At 36.6% G+C, this 23,026-nt stretch overlaps 2 protein-coding genes across 3 annotated transcripts in view; both read right to left on the reverse strand.

The window, feature by feature from the left end:
* carmil3 (capping protein regulator and myosin 1 linker 3) overlaps positions 1–3,924 on the reverse strand; it is a 94,680-nt gene extending 90,756 nt beyond the window's left edge. For both annotated transcript variants that reach the window (XM_052129317.1, XM_052129316.1), the window contains exons 1-2: positions 3,788–3,924; positions 509–603 (exon numbers count right to left, since the gene is read on the reverse strand). In XM_052129317.1, coding sequence (XP_051985277.1) covers positions 509–603; positions 3,788–3,845 — 153 coding nt within the window. In that variant the 5' untranslated portion in view covers positions 3,846–3,924. The remainder of the gene's footprint in view (positions 1–508; positions 604–3,787) is intronic.
* A 3,368-nt stretch (positions 3,925–7,292) lies between these two features.
* LOC127645590 (tripartite motif-containing protein 16) lies at positions 7,293–11,655 on the reverse strand. Its single transcript, XM_052129251.1, has 6 exons — positions 11,289–11,655; positions 10,531–10,626; positions 10,160–10,402; positions 9,533–9,692; positions 8,432–8,491; positions 7,293–8,269 (listed from the first exon to the last, which is right to left on the reverse strand). Exons 1-6 carry the CDS (start codon positions 11,625–11,627, stop codon positions 7,677–7,679), a joined length of 1,491 nt encoding a protein of 496 aa, XP_051985211.1. The 5' UTR covers positions 11,628–11,655; the 3' UTR covers positions 7,293–7,676.
* Positions 11,656–23,026: the final 11,371 nt, after the last annotated feature.

Raw genomic sequence — 23,026 nt, forward strand, 5'->3', positions numbered from 1 at the left:
TAGAGGCACAAAGTAAAGGCGTTTTTTAAAGGCGATAGTTCACCAAAAAAGTGAAAATGGTCAATTGTCTTTTACTCACCCTCATTTTATTCCAAACCTGTATGGCTTTCTTTCTTGTGTGGAAAACAAAGGGAGATATTTATCAGATTGTCCAAGCTGCTCTTTTCCAAATAATGAAAGTGAATGACCAGGGGCTGTAAAGCTCCAAAAAGGACAAGCAAGCACCAAAATGTAGTCCATATGACTATGTCTATGTCCAGCATTTTCAGAAGCCATATGAAAAATATGCTTCACAGCTATGGTCACCATTTACTTTCATTGTATGGAAAAGCTCAGCTTGAAAATTCTGCTAGATAACTCCTTTTCTGTTATACATAAGAAATAAAGTAATTGGGATTTGGAACGATATAAGGGTGAGTAAATGATGACAGTACTTCCATTTTTGGGCGAACTCTCCCTTTAAGGACATACTGTACATGAGGTAGTGAAGTTCAACATAACGCCTTACCAGAATCCGATCTTCTGATTTGCCACTCTTGCTCTCTACTTTGATAGCTCTCACAAGCTTGATTGAGGTTTTATCGATAATACGTCTGATGCTCTCTGCAAAACAGAAAGACAATGCATTAACGGCCAGAGAAGCACTCTCACAGACACATAAGAATATTTTCAACGCTCACAGGATTATAAAATGACTGCATTACACCCATATGTTTTATTTTTACACCTTGTTAACTTGTGTAGGAGGTCTGTGTGTGTACAGTATTTCCAAAGAGCAAAGCTGCACAGAAATAAAAAGCAGCTCAAGATGTCCGTCAAAGCAAATACAGAAACTAAAACAGAAACATAATACTTTCTGTGTGGCTCAACACTTTTATGATACCTCTGATATAATTCCTGGAATATGCACTTTACACTTTTACCAAGAAAGTACCATAGAAGGAAAATACTAGAGAGAAGAGAGAGGGAGTCAGAGAGAGAGGATCAGAGTGAGCAACAGCTAATACAGTTGCAATCAAGTTTAATCTGTGTAAGACCCAATCCCGGAATCCAGGGCTTTCCGACTGACACTAAAAACAGCAAAGGGCCAAACTAGAGCACATGTTTCCATTACAGCAAGTCACAGAGGGATAAATAAATGGGTAAATGGGGTAGGGATATGTAAATATGGGAAAAGAACAAGAGAAAAGGGAAGAGAGAAGTGCGCAGGAGTGAGATGGAGATCAGATGAAAGAAGTGCAGACAGAGAGAGATGAGGGGGAGAGAGAGAGGGAGAGAGAGAGAGAGAGAGAGAGAGAGAGAGAGAGAGAGAGAGACCTAGACCACACATTTGAGACGTTGCCAAACAATGAAAAAGTCCACATCTTATTAGTGTAATGCCAAGACTGCTGTGTTCTAGCAGCACAGAATGTCTCCACCCACCACAATTTGAAGGGCAGAGAGTGATCTGTCTTGCCCTGTGCTCCTATCACTAAACTTTTGTTCAATACCATTACTGGCACATCTAGTCTTGTTTTGTGGTCTTCATAATTGATTACATTTTGTTACATTTGCTGAATGCTTATTTCTAGTTAAACTCAGCACTGTTGTTTATTCTACAGTATATCTTATTTTACTTACCACTATTGTGTTGTTTTGTCTGGGTGGTGGCTCAGTGGTTGAGGCTCAGGGTTACTGACCAGAAGATTGGGGGTTCAAGCCCCAGCACCACCAAGATGCTACTGTTGGGCCCTTGAGCAAGATCCTTAACCCTATCTGCTCCAGGAGTACTGTATCATGGCTGAACCTGAACTCTGACCCCAGCTTAGCTGGAATATGTGAAAACTAATCCATTTCACTGTATATATGCAAAAAAACTGTGTGTATAATGTGTGACTGCAATGAAGGATTCTATTCTAATTGGTTAATATTACTTGTTTAATCTATCTATACTGTTATTTTAGTTTTTCTTTTCTTTTTTTAGTTAGGATAAAATGTATATAGGGTAAATTCAGATACATTGCACCACTTTTTAAATTTCTAAATTTCATTGAAAAGTTACATGATTTATCTGAATTCACCCTATATACTGCATGTGAAATGGAAAGTGTATATTTTATGTGCTGTGTGGTCACCGTTACCTTTAAAGGAATAATTCACCCAAAAATGAAAATTCTGTCATAATTTACTCACCGTTATGTCTTTCTAAACTATGACTTTCTATGTAAAGCAGAACACAAAATAAATATTTTTAATTAATATACCAGTTGTTTTTTGTTTTTTTTTCAGTATAATGGCAGATGATAGTGACTCACTGTAAAGCTTAAAAAGGACCCAAAAGTATCATAAAAGTAGTCCATGGGACTTGTCATATTCCAAGACTCCTGAAGGGATAGAATTTGGTAAGAAACCACCAGAAATGACAAATGTAAGTCAAATTAAAATCATTAAGTAAATGAAAATCTTATCCATTGCACATCCTTACATTATGGGTTGTTTCTTCTAACACCTATTGCATATGACGCACAAAATGTCATGGCCTACTTTTATGATACTGTATAGGGTCCTTTTATTAAGATTTAAAGTGAATCTCTATGAACTACCATTATGTTGAAAAGACAGACCAGGACATTGATTTCAAATTATGCTTTTGTGTTCCACATACAGTCAATTAGTCTTGCTGTGTTAAAAAAAAATTAAAAGTACACATTTTCTATGTAGTATCTCAATTAATATCAGGTCATAAAAAACTGCATGTATGACAAATAAGCAAGAATTATGAAAATGTTTAAAATAGTTTTAAACTGAGTACAGCATGCACACTGCAGGACACTGTAGTCAGGGTGACTTGTCATGTTAACATCCATGTACAGTCACTTTCATGCCACTAAATTTAAATTGATACAGGGAGAAACAGAAAAAGATCCACATAGAGATCAGGGGAAGAGAGCGAGATTGTGTGGAGAGACATGATGTAGGACAGTCAATACTGGGTAAGTAATAGGGATTAATTACCAAAGGAAGATAATAATGTGTGAGGGTAATTAACAGTGAGTGCTCTCCAAATGTCAAACAGCTACTGTGTGCTCAATGTGCCATGGTATGTGTCAGTAGGTGTGAGGATGCATCACTGTGCAAAGATGAAGGCATCTATGATGAGTGTGTGTAGTGTGTGTGAATGTTGATATGTGCTCAATAAGCCCTGAAGATACACGTCAAGAATATCAGCCACTGCGAATTTTCGTCAGCAGCAGCGATACACAAATGTGCAAAGAACTGGAAGTAACTCATAACTGAAGAAACATCAAAGGGAAAATAGTCTCTCTCTCTCTCTCTCTCTCTCTCTCTCTCTCTCTCTCTCTCTCTCTCTCTCTCTCTCACACACACACACACACACACACACACACACACACACACACACACACACGCTTACCTACACAACTACGTACTACAGTACACACACTCGCGCAAACACTGCAGAAAAACGCTAACTCATACATACACACTATTTGGTCCTTTGAAGATGCACACGAAATGACGGTTATCGGGATTGACATGGCTATAAGCAAACATGCAATGAATGATACTATCATTAGGCTAATCCCATTAATTTAGCATGATATATAATTTGCTACATCTTCCAAAAATGTACCACCTTTCAAACATTCAGCCCTTGTGTTCATTTCAAACCACTAAACAAAAAGCAGCGAGCGCGAGAGCCCATAACAAATCCCCAGCGCGCGTGTCGAATGTCTGATACGAATAGAAAACACGCGCGCGGGAGAGAGAGATATTGGGTTTTAATCACCTGTCATTTCCCGGCTCACGGGGAGAAAACCAGCCGAGACGGTGTCTTTCGATGCCATGACGTCCAGCGCCCCTCTCTCTCCTCTTCTTTTCTTATCAAGCAGGAACAGCTATAGTGCACTCTCTCTTTCTCTGTCCTTCAACCAATGCCTATAAACATTTCATACCGAAAAGAGCCAACGAGGGGAGGAGGAGGAGGGCATGCGAGAGGAGTTCACACATAAGTGTGCATATATCTATGTAAAGCAATGAAATAATAATGAAAAGGCAAGGCAAAGGCAATTGCTATAACATCAGTCAGGTCTTTTGATGTTAATGAATAACACATAAATAAAATAAAAAAATGAATGTAATAGATAGATAGATAGATAGATAGACAGACAGACAGACAGACAGACAGACAGACAGACAGATAGACAGACAGATAGACAGACAGACAGACAGATGGAACCATGTAGGTGAATACAGCCGATAAAGTAGGATATAATCATCTATAATTATAGCTATACTCTTCCTTCCTTACAATAATGAATCATTACATTTTTAGAAGAATATTTCAGCTCTGTAGGTCCTCACAATGCAAGTAAATGGTAGTCAGAACTTTGAAGGTCCAAAAAGCAAAAAAGGCAGCATAAAAGTAATCCATATGACTCTAGTGGTTAAATTCAAGTCTTCAGAAGCTAAATGATAGGTGTTGGTGAAAAAAAGATTGATAAGTGCTTTTTACTATAAGTTCTCCTCTCTGCCCTGTAGGGGGTGATGTGCACAAAAAAACACATCACCAAAAACAAAAGAAAAAAAACAATGAAAAGTTGACTTAAACATAGATCTGTTTCTCACACATACAATATATCATATTGCTTCAGAAGACATGGGTTAAATCACTGGACTCACATGTCCATTTTGGACCTTCAAAGTTCTGGCCACCATTCCCATGCATTGTATGGACCAACAGAGCTGAAATATTCTTCTAAAAATCTTTGTGTACAGCAAAAGAAAGGAAGTCATACACATCTGGCATAGCATGAGTGTGAGTAAATTATAAGACAATTTGCATCTTTGGGTGAACTATTCCTTTAAGGTACTGACAGCCGAAGTCACCATTTAATTTCATTGCATGAAAAATAAAAAAGCAGTCACATTCTTCAATTATTTTTCCTGGAGGAATAAAATTATATGGGTTTATAACAACATGAGGCTGAGTAAATGATGACACATTTCCATTTTCGGGAGAACTATTAATTTAAATTCATCCTAAATTAGAATCACACTGATAGCTGATTTTAAAAACAACACTAATGACAAATTTATCATAAAGTGTAAAGTGTTCCAGTTTATCTAAATTCTCCCTAAATGTTATGGTATATTAATATGTTAATCATTCAGTATCCTACTATGGAACCAAATCTAAGCACTGAAGTGTAAGCACTAACAATAATTAAAAGAAGTCAGTGTCAATGATGATTGAATTAGTTAATTGGTTAATTTCTGACTCATTACATTGCAATTACACTAACAGGTTCAAAAAAGTCAATCACCTTGTTAGCAGTAAGAATGATAGACCTCAGCATCTGCCTTCAGGAAAATTCCCGAGAGTGTGGGTAGATTGTGACTGTACCGTTTTTAGTTTATATGGTGACTCAGTGTTTGAAACTGGTATTTCTAGAGACTTGTCTCAGTGTCCTTGACAGCGAGTGAAACATTAATTATAGGGTATTTTAAAATCCCGTCACTCATAAAAGGATGATACAGGCATCAAATGATGTCTGTGATTGGACAGAACTGTAAATGGGTTCCAAGAGGACAGAGGCAAGTGGTACAACTCACTCTGCCTATCCTTCTCTCTACACACACATTTGCCATGTTTCTCTCTTTCTCTGCCCTACACATACCCGTTGGCTGCCTCTGTATGTAGAAGGATGGCAGGGGGAAGGGCAGGAGACGAATGGCTTTGGTGTTGTCCTCTCTACTGGCCCTCAGGGGCCCAAATATCTCCTCAATGAAAGTGTGTGTGTGTGTTTGTGTGTGTGTGTGTGTGTGTGTGTGTGTGTGTGTGTGTGTGTGTGTGTGTGTGTGTGTGTGTGTGTGTGTGTGTGTGTGTGTGTGTGTGTGTGTGTGTGTCTGAGTATCTACATCTGTGTGTTTAATGAGAATGAAAGAGACAGTGTAGGTCTAATTGTTGGGACCTTTATGCTTGTGTTGCTCAAACATGTCATTCTGATGAAAGAGATACACCCTGAAGGCACCATGACAGGAAGGAAGGAGTTAAGCATAAAGAAAGAGCCCAATATAGACAGACAGCGGGTAACAGGAATAGGATAGAGGAAGTATGTGATATTGTTGAAAGATTAGACAAGGTGAGAGTACTGAAATTATTTAAGAAACATTTTAGAAATCAAATAAAGTTTAAAACAGAGATTCTGTCTTTACTTAAAGGGATAGTTCACCCAGAAATGAAAATTCTCTCATCATTTACTCACCCTCATGCCATCCCAGATGTGTATGACATTCTGTCTTCTGCAGAACACAAATTAAAATATTTAGAAGAATATTTCAGCTCTGTAGATCCTCATAATTCGTGAAATAATGAAGTGAATGGGGGCCAAAATGTTGAAACTCCAAAATCCATAAAGGGAGCATAAAAGTAATCAGCAGGACTCCAGTGGTTAAATTTGTCATAATTTCTCCTCCCTGCCCATTAGGGGGCAATATGCAAGAATGATGTGAATCACCAAGAACAGAAAGAGAATGAGAAAGTAAAAGTTTGTGGAAATTGACTGTGCAGGGAGAATTTATAGTAAAAAAAATAATAAAGTGGCTTAAATATTGATATTTTTCTCACCCACACCTATCAAATCGCTTCAGAATATATGGAATTAAACACCAGAGTCATCTGGAATACTTTTATTTTGCTATTGTGTGGATTTTGAAGCTTCAAAATGTTGGCACCCATTCACTTGCATTGTTTGGAACTCAAGAGCTGAGAAACACTTCTAAAAAATCTTTGATTGTGTTCAGCAGAAGAAAGAAAGTCATTCACATCTGGGATAGCATGAGGGTGAGTAAACGATGAGATAATTTTCATTTTTGGGTGAACGAACCCTTTAAGAACTAATGTTAAATGGAGGTTCCAACAGTTTATAAAATCAGAGATAATGATTCACTAATCATAAAATAATTCACAGTATATTGAAAAAAGAAAAGAAAAACAATCAAATGTGAATGGGTGATTGACACAAAATACTTTTAGGAAGTTGACTTTTCCTGCAGTGTGACATGTTATACTCCATCTAAAACTATTTTCAACAGAATTTTTCTAATTCTTTATTTTGCATGAGCTTTTCTGCAGCTCATATTTATTGAGACTACATGCAATATTTGTCCTTTTAAAAACAATTAGTCAAAACAGGGCCATTTAAAATTAACTACTAAAATATTTTTTTTTATTAAAAATGTAAACTGAAAAGAATGGTAAACAGACACAGCAGCTAACATATACAGTCCTATTTCCCTTAAACCTTCATAATTTAATCAATGTTTTTTTTTTTTTAAATAAAAATAATAAATCAAACTAACCAAATGTATAACATATGTGCCTCCTATTTTCTTTTTACTCAGAACAGATACAGAGCTTAGACATGGATCAAATTGTCCTTAACTACAGACACATAAAAGGATTGCATTTAAAACTTATCTAGTGCTGCCACCAAGTGTGCCCATGTGAAAACAGCATCCTGTCTCTGTTGCAAGTCTTAAAAAATGAAAAAGGTATAAATGGATGAATTGATATGAATTGATATGAAATCACAATAAAATTATCAGAGACAGATTTTTTTTCTCAATTTTCTTACAAATATTATCATGGCTTGATAATGTGCAAACTTTACATCTTACAAAGAACTGTCAGAACTGTCAGAGATAAATGCAGGAGAAGATGTTTCAGACACTTGTTCTGCTTGATTACAAATTCTCACATAGGAACCTGTCCCTGCCAGTCCAAACCCAGGATAAACGGGCTCAGTGAACTGCATTTGGGCCTTATAAATAAGACTCATGTCCGAAGCATTGTAAAATGCCAGAATTCCAGCACTGTGGTCCAAATACACTCCTATAGTGGAGCAATGTGTCTTATACTTAACTTCTGTCTCCTTGTTGTTATGCCAGAACTCAAATGAGGCCCATTTACAGCGTAGTCCCCATGAGTAGGGGTTCCTCCCAAAGAGAGGACCCCGCTTTCCTTTCCTACAGATTCCTTGGTAGGACACAGCAATGCAGACCCAGCACCCACCGCCAAACTCCACCTCCCAATACTGAGGGGACCCTCTGAGTGCCTCATTGCACAGAATCTGTGACCTGCAGTCAAACCTCTTAGAGTGATCAGGATAGTCCTGATGCAGGTGTGTGGCAGTCACCTGACTGTCCTCTTTTGACAAGCAGAGGCTTTCATGTGCTGTGTTGGTATTAAAAGTGAGCTTAGATGCATCTGTGTTGAATAGATGGACAGATACAGAGGTTCAACATTAGTCCAAACAACGTTTGGGGGTCATTCTTTAACTTTCTCACTGGCAGGCATATAGAATAAGGACAACTGGAAAACAAGAATGTTTTTCTACAAGCTCTGCTCATTATTATTCAGGAAACTTACACTGTAAAAACTCCTCTCGTGTCTGTGGTGGTGGTGATGTCACAATTCCAGTGTTTTTCACTGCGAAGATAAATAGATGAGGTGAGCCAGACACGTTAACATGCATTAATATAACCATGATATACTGTGGGGTCCAAAAGTCTGAGACCACTTGGAAAATCTGGGAATTAAAAAAATTATTGAAACCTGGAAATAATTAGAAAGTTATACATACATTTAGAAATAAATTTCAACAAAGTAAAAAAAAAAAAAAAGAAATTGAATTATCATTTAAACCAAATAAATGTTATGACATAAAATAAATAAGAAATATTTAAGATTGTGCACTATTTCTAGGCCACTAATAATAAAAAATATTTTGACATTGTTAACTCTTTTGTACAAAAAGTCAGAGTTTGTTGCTTTCATTTAAGCACACAAGATGCTCTTCGGAACAATATCAAATCATGCTTGTAATAAATTGGATCATCAGGCTTTGCACAAATTTAAAAGAATAATCCGGGGTTCAATACAAATTAAGCTCAATCAGCAGTATTTGTGGCATAATATTGATTACCTCCTTTTCTTTAAAAACAAAATCTAAAAATGTATATACCGTGAGACACTTACAATGGAAATGAATGGGGCCAATTTTTGGAGGGTTTAAAGGCAGTAATATGAAGCTTATAATTTTATAATAGCACTTACATTAATTCTTCTGTTAAAACTAATTGAGCTGTAAAGTTGTTTAAATTGTGATTTTTACAGTAATTTTAGGGTGACTTTGTAGTGAGCATTTTAATGTTCAAAACTTGGCCCCCATTCACTTCCATTCTAAGTGCCTCACCGCAACCCAGATATTAGTTTTTTGTTTGTTTTTTAAAGGAAAGGAGGAGCAAATTAGAATTAAGATATTATGCCAAAAATACTCTCGATTGAGCTAAAGCTGTATTGAACCTGGAATATTCCTAGTGCATGTAGTCACTGAAGCCATCCTGCACTAAGAAATTAATGTTGATCACAAAATTCAAATGCAGATAATATGATAATTTAGGCAAAATAGAAATAGAAAGAATAAGCAGTAGTAATGCAGAAGCATTTTCACAAGTAACTCCTACTTACCTCTTCCAGAGATTGTTAATAAACTCCATTGGGTGATTATGTTTAGCTTTTGTTTTAGTTCAGAGACTGCCTTAGTTGCATGCTCGAATGAACAATATGGATGCTCAAGAAGGACGAAAGGTTTCTTGTACTCATTCAGAGAGGGCATAGGCATAGCACTCTGTAGGGAATACAACACACTTAAATAGAAGTTTGAATTGTTAATGTAAGAGCCATTGGCAACACCGGAGACAAGACAGTCACAAGTCTGCAGACTTTTTCTACATTTTCTTTGCTGATTTTGGGAAGAAAATCTGAATTCTGCAGAAAGGATACAAGCAGCAGCAACTTGTCTGTATACATGTAGATATGAGAATATTTAGCCAAAAACTGTGCCATTCATGGCAATCTCCCATTCATTCCTGTGGGAAGTTCTGCAAAGCTTTTTAGAGCTAGCAACAGTAGCCAAGGGGGGCCGAGCTTAGCGAAGGGTCAACTCTTTGAAATCCATAGAGTTCTGTGGCCATATATTCTAATTGAGCCTGGTCATGGTGTGTCTTTTACCTGAATATGTTATAAGTAAAACCAACCATCTTATTGTTTCTGAAATGGGCACACAAATCTCTTTCACTGTTCTAATCACTATACCTCAAGAAATTGGACATCATTGTTTGTATGAGAAAGCAGCTCCAGATTTTGTAGTTCAGCATCGATGTTCCTCAGATTACTGATTCCCTGATTTAGTGTCTCTATGAATCCATCCGCTTGCCTTACTGCAGCTTCTGCCTGACCTTGAATCAGCTCTGTCACTTTGCTTTGATTGTCCTTTATAGACTGGATCAGCTCAGTGAAGTTCCTTTCATTGGTCTCCAGTGCATTTTGTGCTGAAGTCTAATAAATTGCAAAAAGAAGAAAGAGCAGAATGATGTCCTAAAATGAACTACATACAGTAACCAATATGGTATCATAAAACAATTTACATAGTTACTGGTTCAAAGCAAAGCCATAAGTACTCTGACCTTAAAAGCCTCAACAGCTTGTCTAATCTCTTGCACGTCTTTCTCCTTTGCTTCAGTTATGTCAGTGGTCCTCCTCTGCAACTCGCCCAACTGAATCTTAAAAAGAAAGAGGATTTAAAGGTGAAGCACAAAAAATGAAATTGCACAAAAACCACTTGCTGAGTTTGGGATGGCAAACTACCCATACTACTCTTACTACTTCTGCCCTATCGGTCTATGGCAGAAATAGTACAATTATTATATTGGTATGCCATTCTGAACTCGGCCACTGCTTTCAAACAGTTTTCCTGACCACTCCCTCCATTCACCAAAGTAGTCAATCAAATAGATGCCCACGCCCTAAACTCAAAATTGTTTGAGTCAGTGATGCCATTTTGGTCTAGTCTGAATGCTCAAACAAATAGAGCATTGTTCTAAAAGCTCTTTAAAGCCACATTGTTATTTTTCAGGGGAATCAACCTACAAACTCTGCACATTAAATTGGATAGGAGAAAGTACATCGAAAACATAAAAAAATTGCACACTTCACCTTTAAAAGAATTCAATTCAGTAAAATTTCTAATGGTTTTAGACTTTCTACCACTTAAATGGGCAGTAATATGAGCAGGACTCATGCTTTTACTGCCCTCATGGGAAGTATTTTGGAGCATGTGCGCTAACCACTAAGGAACATCTCTGACATATTTAGTGTAAAATTTACGTCTAATTTCCAAGAATGCCATTCTTTACATTTTTACATTTTAAATCACATTTCTGACCTGTTTATCAGTCACTTCCTTCTCCATTTTAATGACATCATGACCTCTGTGTTTATCGGTAATGCACAGATGACAGATGCACTGTTGGTCTGTACGGCAGTAGACCTCCAGCAGCTTGTCGTGGTCAGGGCAGATTTTCTCCTGCAACTTTTCATTTGCCTCAACCAGTCTGTGCCTTTTTCCGACATGCAGAGTGTTATGCAAGTCCAGATGAATATCGCAGTATGAAGCCACACATTCCAAACAGGCCTGTTCGGCTTTGCGTTTCCTTCCAATGCACACATCACAGTCCACATCTGAGGGTTCACTTGAGTGAAGAGCTGAAGCTGTTTCCTCCATGATTATGCTGGTGGTATGACTGTCAGTATCCGACTTTGTGAGTTTCATTTCTATGAAAGTGTGATTGTGGCAATGATTTAAAATATTATGGGTAAGGGTGTGGTTTTAGTCAGGAAGCCAGGGGCAAACAAATGACTCAGAGAACTGCTATTGACAGAGACACCACATCTTTCTTGACCTATTTTATATTTCCTATCCTACCCTGTGTTGAATATGAAATGTGACATTAAAATTTTTTAAATTTTATGTAGGTCTTGCTTGCCATGCTCAAATCATGATGGCAACTAGCCAGAAATAATATTGAAATGAGCTTGAGTTTTCAGTGTTTTTTTAAGAATGTGAAATGTATTTGTTTATCAGTTAATATAGTTAAGTCCGGTGGAGCTGCAAGAATCTCAGAAGGTGGAGTGGGTGGAGTCCCTGAGAGCTTGGAGGGCAGAGCCACGGAAGCCTCAGAAGACTAATAGGGCAGAGTGGTTGGAGCCGCTTGAGGTGGAGAGAGTGAAGCCGCTGGACGAAAAGTCTCAGAAGAAGGAGTAGGCGCAGTCTCAGATAGTGATGGGAAGTCCGATTTTTTTCTGCGAACCAGTTCTTTTGGACGGTTCGTTTCAATAAACTGGTTCAAAAAACGATTCACCAGTTAAACTATATCATCATGTAATGGCATTGTAGAATACACGCACAAATACATTCAATAAAGCATATGTAAGGGCACATTGCTGATTATAATTTTCTTTTTATTAAGTTATAATAAGGGTGTCATATTGTCATCAGTGTTTCATTCAGTGATCTTACAATCTGTCCTACATTAAAGTTTTGCACCTAAAGCACCCAATACTGACACTGATATACAAGCATGGATATTCTACACATGTTGAAAGTATAAAAATGTATTAAACTAATCTTAATCAACTCACACTTTTTTACAGAAACCATGATCCAGCTAATCACAACTTGAGATATAATCTGCATGCACAATACACAATAGTAATTTTTTTTTTTACATCTCTTGACTGAAACATTTTGCCACCTCATTCAAGTGCTCGGTTCACACATACTCATCAGCTGCTCACTGATCAGCAGTTCTCAGTATTATGTCCAGAAAAGGGGATTCTCAGTTCAGTGTACTGGTGACTCGCAAACAGCTGTGATGGAATCGATAAACTGTTGACTCAAGAGCTGCTGTCCTCGGATCAGTGTATTGTTGACTTGAGAACTGCTGTGATATACAACTGCTGTGATCGACTCAATATACTTTTGACTCAAGAGCTGCTGTCCTCGGATCAGTGTACTGGTGACTCGTAAACTGCTATGATCAACTCAATGTACTGTTGACTCAAGAGCTGCTGGACTCGGATCAGTGCACTGTTGACTCGAGAACTGCTGCAAACGACTCAATGTACTGTTGACTTGAGAGCTGTAGACTGGATACTCTTCACACGTTGATAAAACGGTAATACAATCAAGTCATAAACATATTTCCAGTATGTTTTATTTGTTGCACTCTCTGTTGTTCACAACTAAAACATGATTTTGCCCCTTAATCACACATATGCTCAATGTCAGCAGCTAATCGGTTCTCAGTTATGTCGGACACCTCCGAAAGAGGCGATTCTCAATTTAGTGTACAGTTGGCTCGAGAACTGTTGTGAGCAACTCAGTGTAATGTTCACTCGAGAACTGTTACAAGCAACTCATTGTACTGTTGACTCGAGAACTGTTGTGAGCAACTCATTGTACTGTTGACTCGAGAACAGTTGTGAGCAACTCAGTGTAATGTTCACTCGAGAACTGTTGTGAGCAACTCATTGTACTGTTGACTCGAGAACTGTTACGAGCAACTCATTGTACAGTTGACTTGAGAACTGTTGTGAGCAACTCATTGTACTGTTGACTCGAGAACTGTTGTGAGCAAATCATTGTACTGTTGACTCGAGAACAGTTGTGAGCAACTCAGTGTAATGTTCACTCGAGAACTGTTGTGAGCAACTCATTGTACTGTTGACTCGAGAACTGTTACAAGCAACTCATTGTACTGTTGACTTGAGAACTGTTGTGAGCAACTCATTGTACTGTTGACTCGAGAACTGTTGTGAGCAAATCATTGTACTGTTGACTCAAGAACTGTTGTGAGCAAATCATTGTACTGTTGACAAGAACTGTTACGAGTAACTCATTGTACCGTTGACATAAGAACTGTTACGAGCAACTCATTGTACCGTTGACTCGAGAAATGTTACGAGCACCACATTGTACCGTTGACACGAGAACTGTTACGAGCAACTCATTGTACCGTTGACTCGAGAACTGTTACGAGCAACTCATTGTACCGTTGACTCGAGAACTGATACGAGCAACTCATTGTACTGTTGACTCGAGAACTGTTGCGACCCGAGTGTTCAGTTCGATTGTGAACCTGTTGGACCAGTTCATTCCAAAGAAGAGTTGGCAAAAGCAGATATTACCAGTTCTAGGATCACATTACTCCCAGTTATCGGCTCATTTTGATTCGGAGTGTCAGGCACATCCGAGAGACAGGTTAAGATAGAGTAACTTGTGGATCAGTGTTGACTTGAGACGCAAACTGTTTCAGTCGATTCAGTCCGATTTGATCAACTAGTTCAACTCATTCACTAAAAAGAACCAGTTCAAAAGAACGATTAGTTCACAAACTGGACATCACTAGTCTCAGAAGAAGGAGCGAGCGGCGTCTCAGAGGAATTATTACATGACTTCTGTGTTTATCGGTAATGCACAGAAAACAGATGTACTGTGGTCTGTACTGTAGTAGACCTCCGGCAGCTTGTCGTGATCGGGGCAGATTTCCTCCTGCAACTTTTCATTCACCTCAACCAGTCTGTGCCGCTTTCCGACATGCAGAGTGTTATGCAAGTCCAGATGAATATCGAAGCATGAAGCCACGTGTTCCAAACAGGCCTTTTCAGCTTTGCGTTTCCTTCCGATGCACACATCACACACACATCTGAGGGTTCACTTGAGTGAAGAGCTGTAGCTGTTTCCTCCATGATTGTGATGGTGGAATGACTGGCAGTATCCGACTTTGTGAGTTTCGTTTCTATGAAAGTGTGATTGTGGCATTGCAGAATTGAAATATTATGGGTAAGGGTGTGGATTTAGACAGGAAGCCAGGGGCAAACAAATTGACTCAGAGAACTGCTATTGACAGAGACTAAGCCACCACATATTTCTTGACCTATTTTATATTTCCTATCCTACCCTGTGTTGAATATGAAATGTGACATTAAAAAATGCACTTTGAAACAATAATTCTGCAAAGAATAAATTCTTGTTGTATTTTTTTTTAATATGATAATTAGTCTAAATTTTTGATAATAAGTTTCCTTTTTCAGAATTTTAACATTGCAAATTGCATATTGTTTTCCAAAAAAAATTATTAAAACGAATTATCGAATATTTTGAAACCTCTAAAAGTGCTTTGATTACTGTGAATACAGTGGAAGGCAATGGTTATTCCACTGGGCTTCAGAAATATCCTGGACGGAGAACATACATCATGTTCCATGGCACTACAATGGCAAATGCACATAGGATCAAACACAATGGATTTATACCACCTATTGATCCAAAGGATTTAAGACATCATTGAAAATTGTACAAACTGGTAGAACCTTTGCTAGGTATATTTGGCACCGTTAAATGTGTGCAAATGACATAATTGTTGACAATTTCCAAAACAAAGGAAAAAGAAACTATGTAAAAAAGTTAAAAAAAAAAAAAAAAAAAAAAAAGTAAATATGTTGCACTGCTAATGCTTGCCAAATGATTTATATGAAGAAGAAAAAAAACTTAATTTAAAAGAATTAATTAATTAATTAATGGAAAAAATAGAAATGGATGCTTATTATTTTATTTACTTTTGGTTTGTTTGTTTTATTAATCTTGGATATTAAAAAAAAAATACATCTCAATTTGGGTCTTATTTTAAAAGAAATATGTTTTAGCTTACGAACATTTTCTGATCCACCACTTGTCCTATTCTGTCATTTACACAAAATCACAGCCACTAAAATAATCTTTATTGTTTTATTTCTGTATTATCTTAGTAAGTAATATGTCATAACAAAATATGTATGTGTAATAGGAGTTTAACAATAAACTTTACTTTTCTTAAAAAAAAAACTTTAATGTTTATTTTTCTATCTGGAGTTCTGAGTTTCAAACTTGTCTTTGCTGTACTAGCCAACATGCACATTAAATACATGCTAGAATTTCAGCTTTGTTCCATATTTTGATTAAAACATTTTGCCAGTTTGATTTTATACATTTCTCCAAGCTAAGATCAATGCACTCACTCTGCGGTGTTGTGTGCATACAGATTCTGTGTGGGGCTGCTCATGGCACATTATCAAATGCCATCATGTATCTACTGGGTTGATAACAGAGGAGTTATCAACCCATAACTAGGAGTTTTTCAACTGAAGTTCAAGACAAGTCTGAAGTATTTAATTCAAAGCCAAAAGTTAAAGGTTTTTTTATTGGCATGTGTACAGAGTACAGAATACAGAATACCAAGTACAATGAAATTCTTACTTGGGTGCTTCTCACAAACCTGAGACAAACATGTATGCAAAGAAACCAAGACAAACAATGAGTGACAGACAGCAAATTTACATGAGCTTACACAATAAAGCAATGTGCATAGAGAATGTGTAGTGTACACGTGTATAGAGCAGGGCTAGCCAACCCCATCCCTGGAGAATATGTAGTGTAATGAATATGTAAAATGAGCATGCATATATGCACTCGTATATTAATGTGTAATAGAAATATGTATATATGTATATAAGTGTGTAATTAATAACTATAAATAGCAGCAGTATGTTGGAGGCAACAGCAATGTTATAAATAAATAAACACCAGTTGCAGGCTGAACAGAAATAATAGAGCAAAAAGGTTGATGGTAAGTGTTCTGAAATGAGTGCTAAATTGTATTAAGTGTGTATGTGAAGGGGTCTATAAAGTTCTGTATTAGATGTAACAGTATGATTGAACAGTCTTATGCAGAGGTGGGTAAAGTAGCCAAAAACTATTCAAATAAAAGTACAATTACTTTAAAAAAATGATTACTCAAGAAGTAAAAGTAATAATGTTAAAAATTACTCGATTAAGAGTAAGAAATTATCCAATAAAATAATATTCAAGTAGTGAGTAACTTGTTACTTTCACATACAATGTAATGGATGCTTACTCTTGTAATATTTGAGCAGTCTTCCATCTACCAGACTGAGCCCTCACCTGAATTTTGAACTCTGTTTCTTCCTGTTCCTGCCAAATCAGTTCCTGTCTTGTCATTTCCTGTTCACCATGTATTTAAGCTATGTGTTCACATTAACGCATTGTGAAGTATTGCCAGACAATCTGCCTTACCAAGTGTTTCTTCCATTCCATTGTTCAGACTGACTGTTATGAATTGCTTATGTTTGCTGGATTCATGTCTTTGGATTGCTATCGTATAAGTTGATAAGGTCATATCTCTCATAAAACTCTTCCTTTAACACTCTAAGTCGGTCTGCTTCACATTGAAGAAATCCCCCTGTATGTAATTTCATCACCTCAAAATCCAGTGATTCTAGGATATCCTTGGTTGTCACTCGTGAACCACAGTTTTCATGGAGGAACAAGGATTTAATCCATTGGTCACCTCATTCCATTACCAGATAATGTTCCCAATGAGTATGCTAAGTTAGCGGAGGTGTTTAGTAAAGAACACGCCACCATGTGACACCACTCCCCCTCCGCGCATTTTGACGGATAATTCAGTTCGATCAGAACGATATACTGTGTAGCCCTCCAGTTGTACTGAGTGGTCTGGGATGCTGGTGGTCAGCCAAGTCTCCATGATGCTTGAAACACAACAGTTCCTAAATTTCCGGTGGGACATGTGGGTCATGTCGGCCTCTTTTTTTACAGGTAGACCTTAGTAATGGGGCTTTTCCACAGCACAGTACAGCTCGACTCAACCCTGCTCGCTTTTGGGGGGTTTTCCACTGTGGATAGTACCTGGTACTTTTTTTAGTACCGCCTCGGTCGAGGTTCCAAGCGAGCCGAGCCGATACTAAATGTGACGTCAAAACCCTGAAGATCACTGATTAGCCAGGGAGAAACTATAAGCTAGATGGCAGGTTAGCTTACCCTCGTGCATCATCGAGCTAATACAGTGATGTCTTTGTCTGCTCTTTAGTGTATGATTTCCCAAACTCTCCTGTTTTTTTAGTGGTTTATCCTCCATTGCTCCTTTGTAGTGTGATTGTGTCACGTTTAAGATGATCACGGCAGAAGAGGCGGCGCAACTAGGATGATCAGCCTATAATCCCACCCACATTGAGGCTGCACTAAACTGCAGTGGAAAAGCAAGCTCAGACAAGTAAAGTGAGCAGAGTCGAGTCGAACCGTAATGTGCAGTGGAAAAGTGCCATAAGTAAAGCAGGTCAATGTTCAATGTGTTTATAAATGTGCCTTGTATAATTTCTCCACCAATATTGAGAAGCATCTGTTAGTCATGCATAATAAGTGAAAAAACAGACGATATAACAGACTGGTAAAATAATGATATAAAAAGCCCAAAATACACAAAAGACGAGTTTGCGAGGAGTAACAACCAACAGGTTGCCACATGTCGACGCCATTGTTTTTATACTAGAGTCAGAGTCAAGTCTCGAGTCTTTCGTCACGAGTCTGTGTTGAGTCTTACATACTGTATATTTTAAAGACTCAAAAATGATAAATGTTTGATCTTTGAAAAATCTGGAATACTAATTGGATTCTACCTGAACTTGTCCAAAAAAAATTCATTTCATTTTATTTTATGCTTTCACAAACTTAATGAACTTACCCAGTATGTTTTATTTGTATTTTCTTTGAGTGTGTGTGTGTGTGTGTGTGTGTGTGAGTGTGTGTGTGTGTGTGTGTGTGTGAGCGTGTATTTATCACTTTGTGGGGACCAAATGTCCCCATAAGGATAGTAAAACCCGAAATTTTTGACCTTGTGGGGACATTTTGTCGGTCCCCATGAGGAAAACAGCTTATAAATCATACTAAATTATGTTTTTTGAAAATGTAAAAATGCAGAAAGTTTTCTGTGAGGGTTAGGTTTAGGGGTAGGGTTAGGTTTAGGGGATAGAATATAAAGTTTGTACAGTATAAAAACCATTATGTCTATGGAAAGTCCCCATAAAACATGGAAACACAACATGTGTGTGTGTGTGTGTGTGTGTGTGTGTGTAAAATAAAAGTGCTGCAGTTTTTCACAAAATAATTTTCATTTTTGGGTGAATTATTCCTTTATATGTGTGATGTGGCCCCTGTACAAAACAACTTTTTCCATGCCTGCTCTACCTCCACAATTTTGTTCAGGACATGACATGCCAAGTGATCCTGCTTATTTAGCATTTGTTTGCAATCCTTGCATTGTTTGAACATGTTTTATGCACAACAATAACACTTTGTTGGCATTAAGGGAAATTTAGACCCTACACATAAACTGATTTTAATGTAATTATTTCATACATTGTTTTAAAATGGTGATCAGTGTATTGAAAATAACTTTTTAATCTTTTCATTTCTGTTATCATGTCTCCCTTCTTTTTTTTTGGAATCAGATTCATGTAGTGTTTATAATAGATAAGTGATGTATTTTAAAGTTGGCATACAGTGTTTATTACACTTTATTCATCTATAATCTCACACTGGACTGTCAACATATTCTCCTCAATACAACTGCTATATATATATATATATATATATATATATATATATATATATATATATATATATATATATATATACATATACTCTTACTTATTGTATATTGTGTATTCTATATTGTGTGTATTGTCTACTGTACATTGTATATAATTATTGTGTTGTGTAAGTATGTGTACATTTGATATGTAAATTGTGTTGTGTAAATAAGTTGTTTACTGTAATTGGTATATGTCTCGTCACTGTCATGACCGCTATGTTGCTCGGAACTGCACACAAGACTTTCACCTACTGTTGCACTTGTGTACATGGTAGTGTGACAATAAAGTGATTTGATTTTGATTTGATTTGATAAAGGGGAATAGGTTTTGCAACTCAGTACTCATGAGTACTTTTAAATGAGCTACTCTTTTACTCTTACTTGAGTAGTTTTTAGGACAGCTACTTTTACTCTACTCACACTACATTTTTTGTGAAGCAACAGTACTTCTACTTGAGTATGATTTTCAGTACTCTTTCCACCCCTGATAATATGTTGAACATCTGCTAGAGTCAGTATATTTAAAAACTGCTTGCAATTGCTTTATTACAGCATTGAGCATCAACGTCATATCATGCAAAGGCATGGTATAAGATGAGATAACATTCTAACCTGGAAGTTTCCATCCAACCTGTTTTTCCCCCTTTTTAGGTTCCACCCAACTTGCAAAACAAAAGTGAAACCTTAGAAGAGATCATGCAATTACATTTTTTTTATATAATCTAGGTAAATCCAGGAAAGTATGTTTGTATTTTTTGTGGTTACATTTTATGGTCACACAAATGCTGGAAAGCTTTTCTACTTTTCTCATGCTGTTATTTTCGTGAAACAAATTAACATATCACAGAAAGTTCATTTGAAAAAATGCTTCACATGCTTCTAAATGTCACATGCTAACCAGCGAAACTATCCTTATTTTGGGTGAAATCTGTACTTTTTTATAATGCTCACTGGGTTGTCATCTCTTTCTGTGTTGCACACATTATTTATTTATTTTGGTGTGAAAGTGACTTTCAGACCACATTCACCATTCATCACATTTCACATTCAGCCACCTACTGGTCGGGGCTGGTCAAAAGTGGAGATTTATAATAAAAAGGAATTCAATATTGATCTGTTTCTCACCCATTTCAGAAAATATGGATTCAACCACTGGAGTCGCATGCATTACTTTTCCGCTGGCTTTATGACCATTCACTTGCATTGAGAGGAACTACAGAGAAATATTCTTCTAAATATCTTCATTTGTGTTCTGCAAAATAAATTCATAAATACAGTATCTGGCATGGCATGAGGTTGAGTAAATTTGCCACCCAAATGGGGAAGAAGAGATTAAATGGTACTTCTTTATTTCATAACAAAACTAATAAATCAAACTTTATTTTTAAATGCTTCAGTTGAAATTTTCATGATTTTTTACATTTCCGCTACCACAAGGACTTAAAACGCATTGGGAATTGGGCCTTCCAAATTGAGGAGAAAAGGGGAGGATAAAAAATAAAAAAAGAAAGAAAGAATTTGTATATGGCTCATTTGATGTCTGTCTAATAAAAGTAAGCTTGATGCATAATTATTATTATTTTTCGAAACAGAAAAATGTAAAAAGTTAAATTGATTTAGTGTAGATACTGAGGAAATAGTTAAAGGGCACTATTTGACAACTTATGCAAATACTTTTGAGACAGCAAGATGCTTTTTTGAGCAACAAATTAAGATGATGCTTACTCAAAAGAAGACTTCAGAACAGGGTATATAATTTCTTGTTTATTTCAAACACAATGGGCAATTCATAATATCAAGTATGAAATGCTCTTCTTGATTTGTTTATGTACAAAAAAAAAGAGAAAGAAATCATTTCTTTATCGCTCATTTGGTGTCTGTCTAATAAATTATCATTATTATTTTTCAAAACTCTAAAATAATTCTTACTTTAGACTTGGCATATAGTGTAATCAGTGAGACAGATATGATCAAAAAGATTTCAGAATAAATACTTTGAATTCTAGTTTATGAGAAGGTTGCTCAACAAGAAATTAATTATGACAAAACCACAGTATTTTAAATTCTGTAGCATAATCTTTAAATTCATAAGCAAGGCAAGGGTGAGCACACAGGTGCAGTGATTCTTTTGACAATAATGTTGATCCACTGACAAATCTTTAAATGGTCAAATTCACTATCGTTTCAGACAGACAATTCAGACAGACAGTCTTCTTCTGGAAATCTCAAGCTCCTTGTCTTGAGTTTTTCTGAGATGGAGCATGCAGGATACGCTCTGGGTTTAACTGCATTCGCAGACTATAAAAACTATGGATCATATGTATCATATTGAGCGTTATGGTTTCATCTGCTCTTCAAATGGAATGCTTGGTCCTGGAATATATGTAAGCAGGAGTTTTGAGAAAGCCGGACGTTACCTTCTCCAATCAATTCCAGGTGATCTTCTTGCTGTACTTAAACTGATTGTAAATATAGTAAGGATAAAGAAAACGGACTACCAAGGACACCCTTTACAGAAGACATGGCACCAGCATGGATACAACACAGCATGGGTTTCTAATTGTGGGATGGTGGCAAGTGGACTGGAGGAGGACTTCGTCTGGGATCTTGACAGAATAAAAAAAAACTGCAAATATTCGAAAATAATTCAAATGTGGAGTTAAAAATTGTCTCTTAGCTTTGATTCCCAATGTTTTTCCAATGATTTATGCATTCTGAATTTCTATTTACAGAATAATTAAAAAATGTATCGCTGTCTTTTCAATAAAAATAAAATACGTATCCCCTTTGCAGTGTTTTACTTCATTGTTATCCCAGTATTATATCATACCCTTACTTCATTGTAGTTTTAAATGTAAATTTTATTTGCTGTGTTGTCCAACACACAGATAATTACAGGAAAGCATGTCTACTAATACATCTTGTTACATTAACAACACAATAAGTAGCAGCCTACACCTTATGAAAGAGACAATATATAGGCCTACTGAAATTTTCTTGAGTCAAATTACTTGGTGTTATATCCAGAAATGTTTAGCCAACATAGAAAAGATTATCTTAAATAGGCAGGTTACACTAATAAATATTGATTGCCATGTGAAAATAGACAATGTGTAGCAGAAAAAGTAAAAAATTCAGAGATGTCAAATACTCATATACTCATTCATATACTCATTGTTAACTCAATTAATGTCACATTCATAACTCATATTATGGCCATATACAGAAAGATGTTTATTGCTTTGTCATGTTTTATGACATTAAATACTTTTTCTTATAACAAACCAAAACCATAACCTAAGAATACATCACTACCTTTCTTACAACATTTCCCATGGTACCACATTGAGGAATGCTAATAAATAAACTATTCTACAATTGCCAAATTGCTGACTAAAGTCACACATGAATTTCTGAATTACATTGCATGAGATAACAAACCATAAAACCAACGGCCTTTATTTAAAAGAAAGATTGCACAAGTATACATTTCAAGTATAACATTTGGTGAAAAGAAGATTGCAATGAGACCTTAGTTTGTGGGCAATGGAGGAGTCAGGAGACAACAAAGCAAGTTCAAGGTCAGTCTTTTTATTCTCATTTTTAACACACTCGA

The sequence above is a fragment of the Xyrauchen texanus genome, chromosome 6, assembly GCF_025860055.1.
Source record: "Xyrauchen texanus isolate HMW12.3.18 chromosome 6, RBS_HiC_50CHRs, whole genome shotgun sequence".
Lineage (NCBI taxonomy): Eukaryota > Metazoa > Chordata > Actinopteri > Cypriniformes > Catostomidae > Xyrauchen > Xyrauchen texanus.

Coding starts and splice junctions, on each gene's coding strand:
- LOC127645590 (XM_052129251.1), bottom strand. CDS start 11,627: ATGGAGGAAACAGCTTCAGCTCTTCACTCAAGTGAACCCTCAGATGTG. Junction 10,403..10,530: donor AAGCTGTTGAGGCTTTTAAG/GTCAGAGTACTT, acceptor GCAATTTATTAG/ACTTCAGCACAAAATGCACT. Junction 8,492..9,532: donor ATTAACAATCTCTGGAAGAG/GTAAGTAGGAGT, acceptor TTATCTTCGCAG/TGAAAAACACTGGAATTGTG.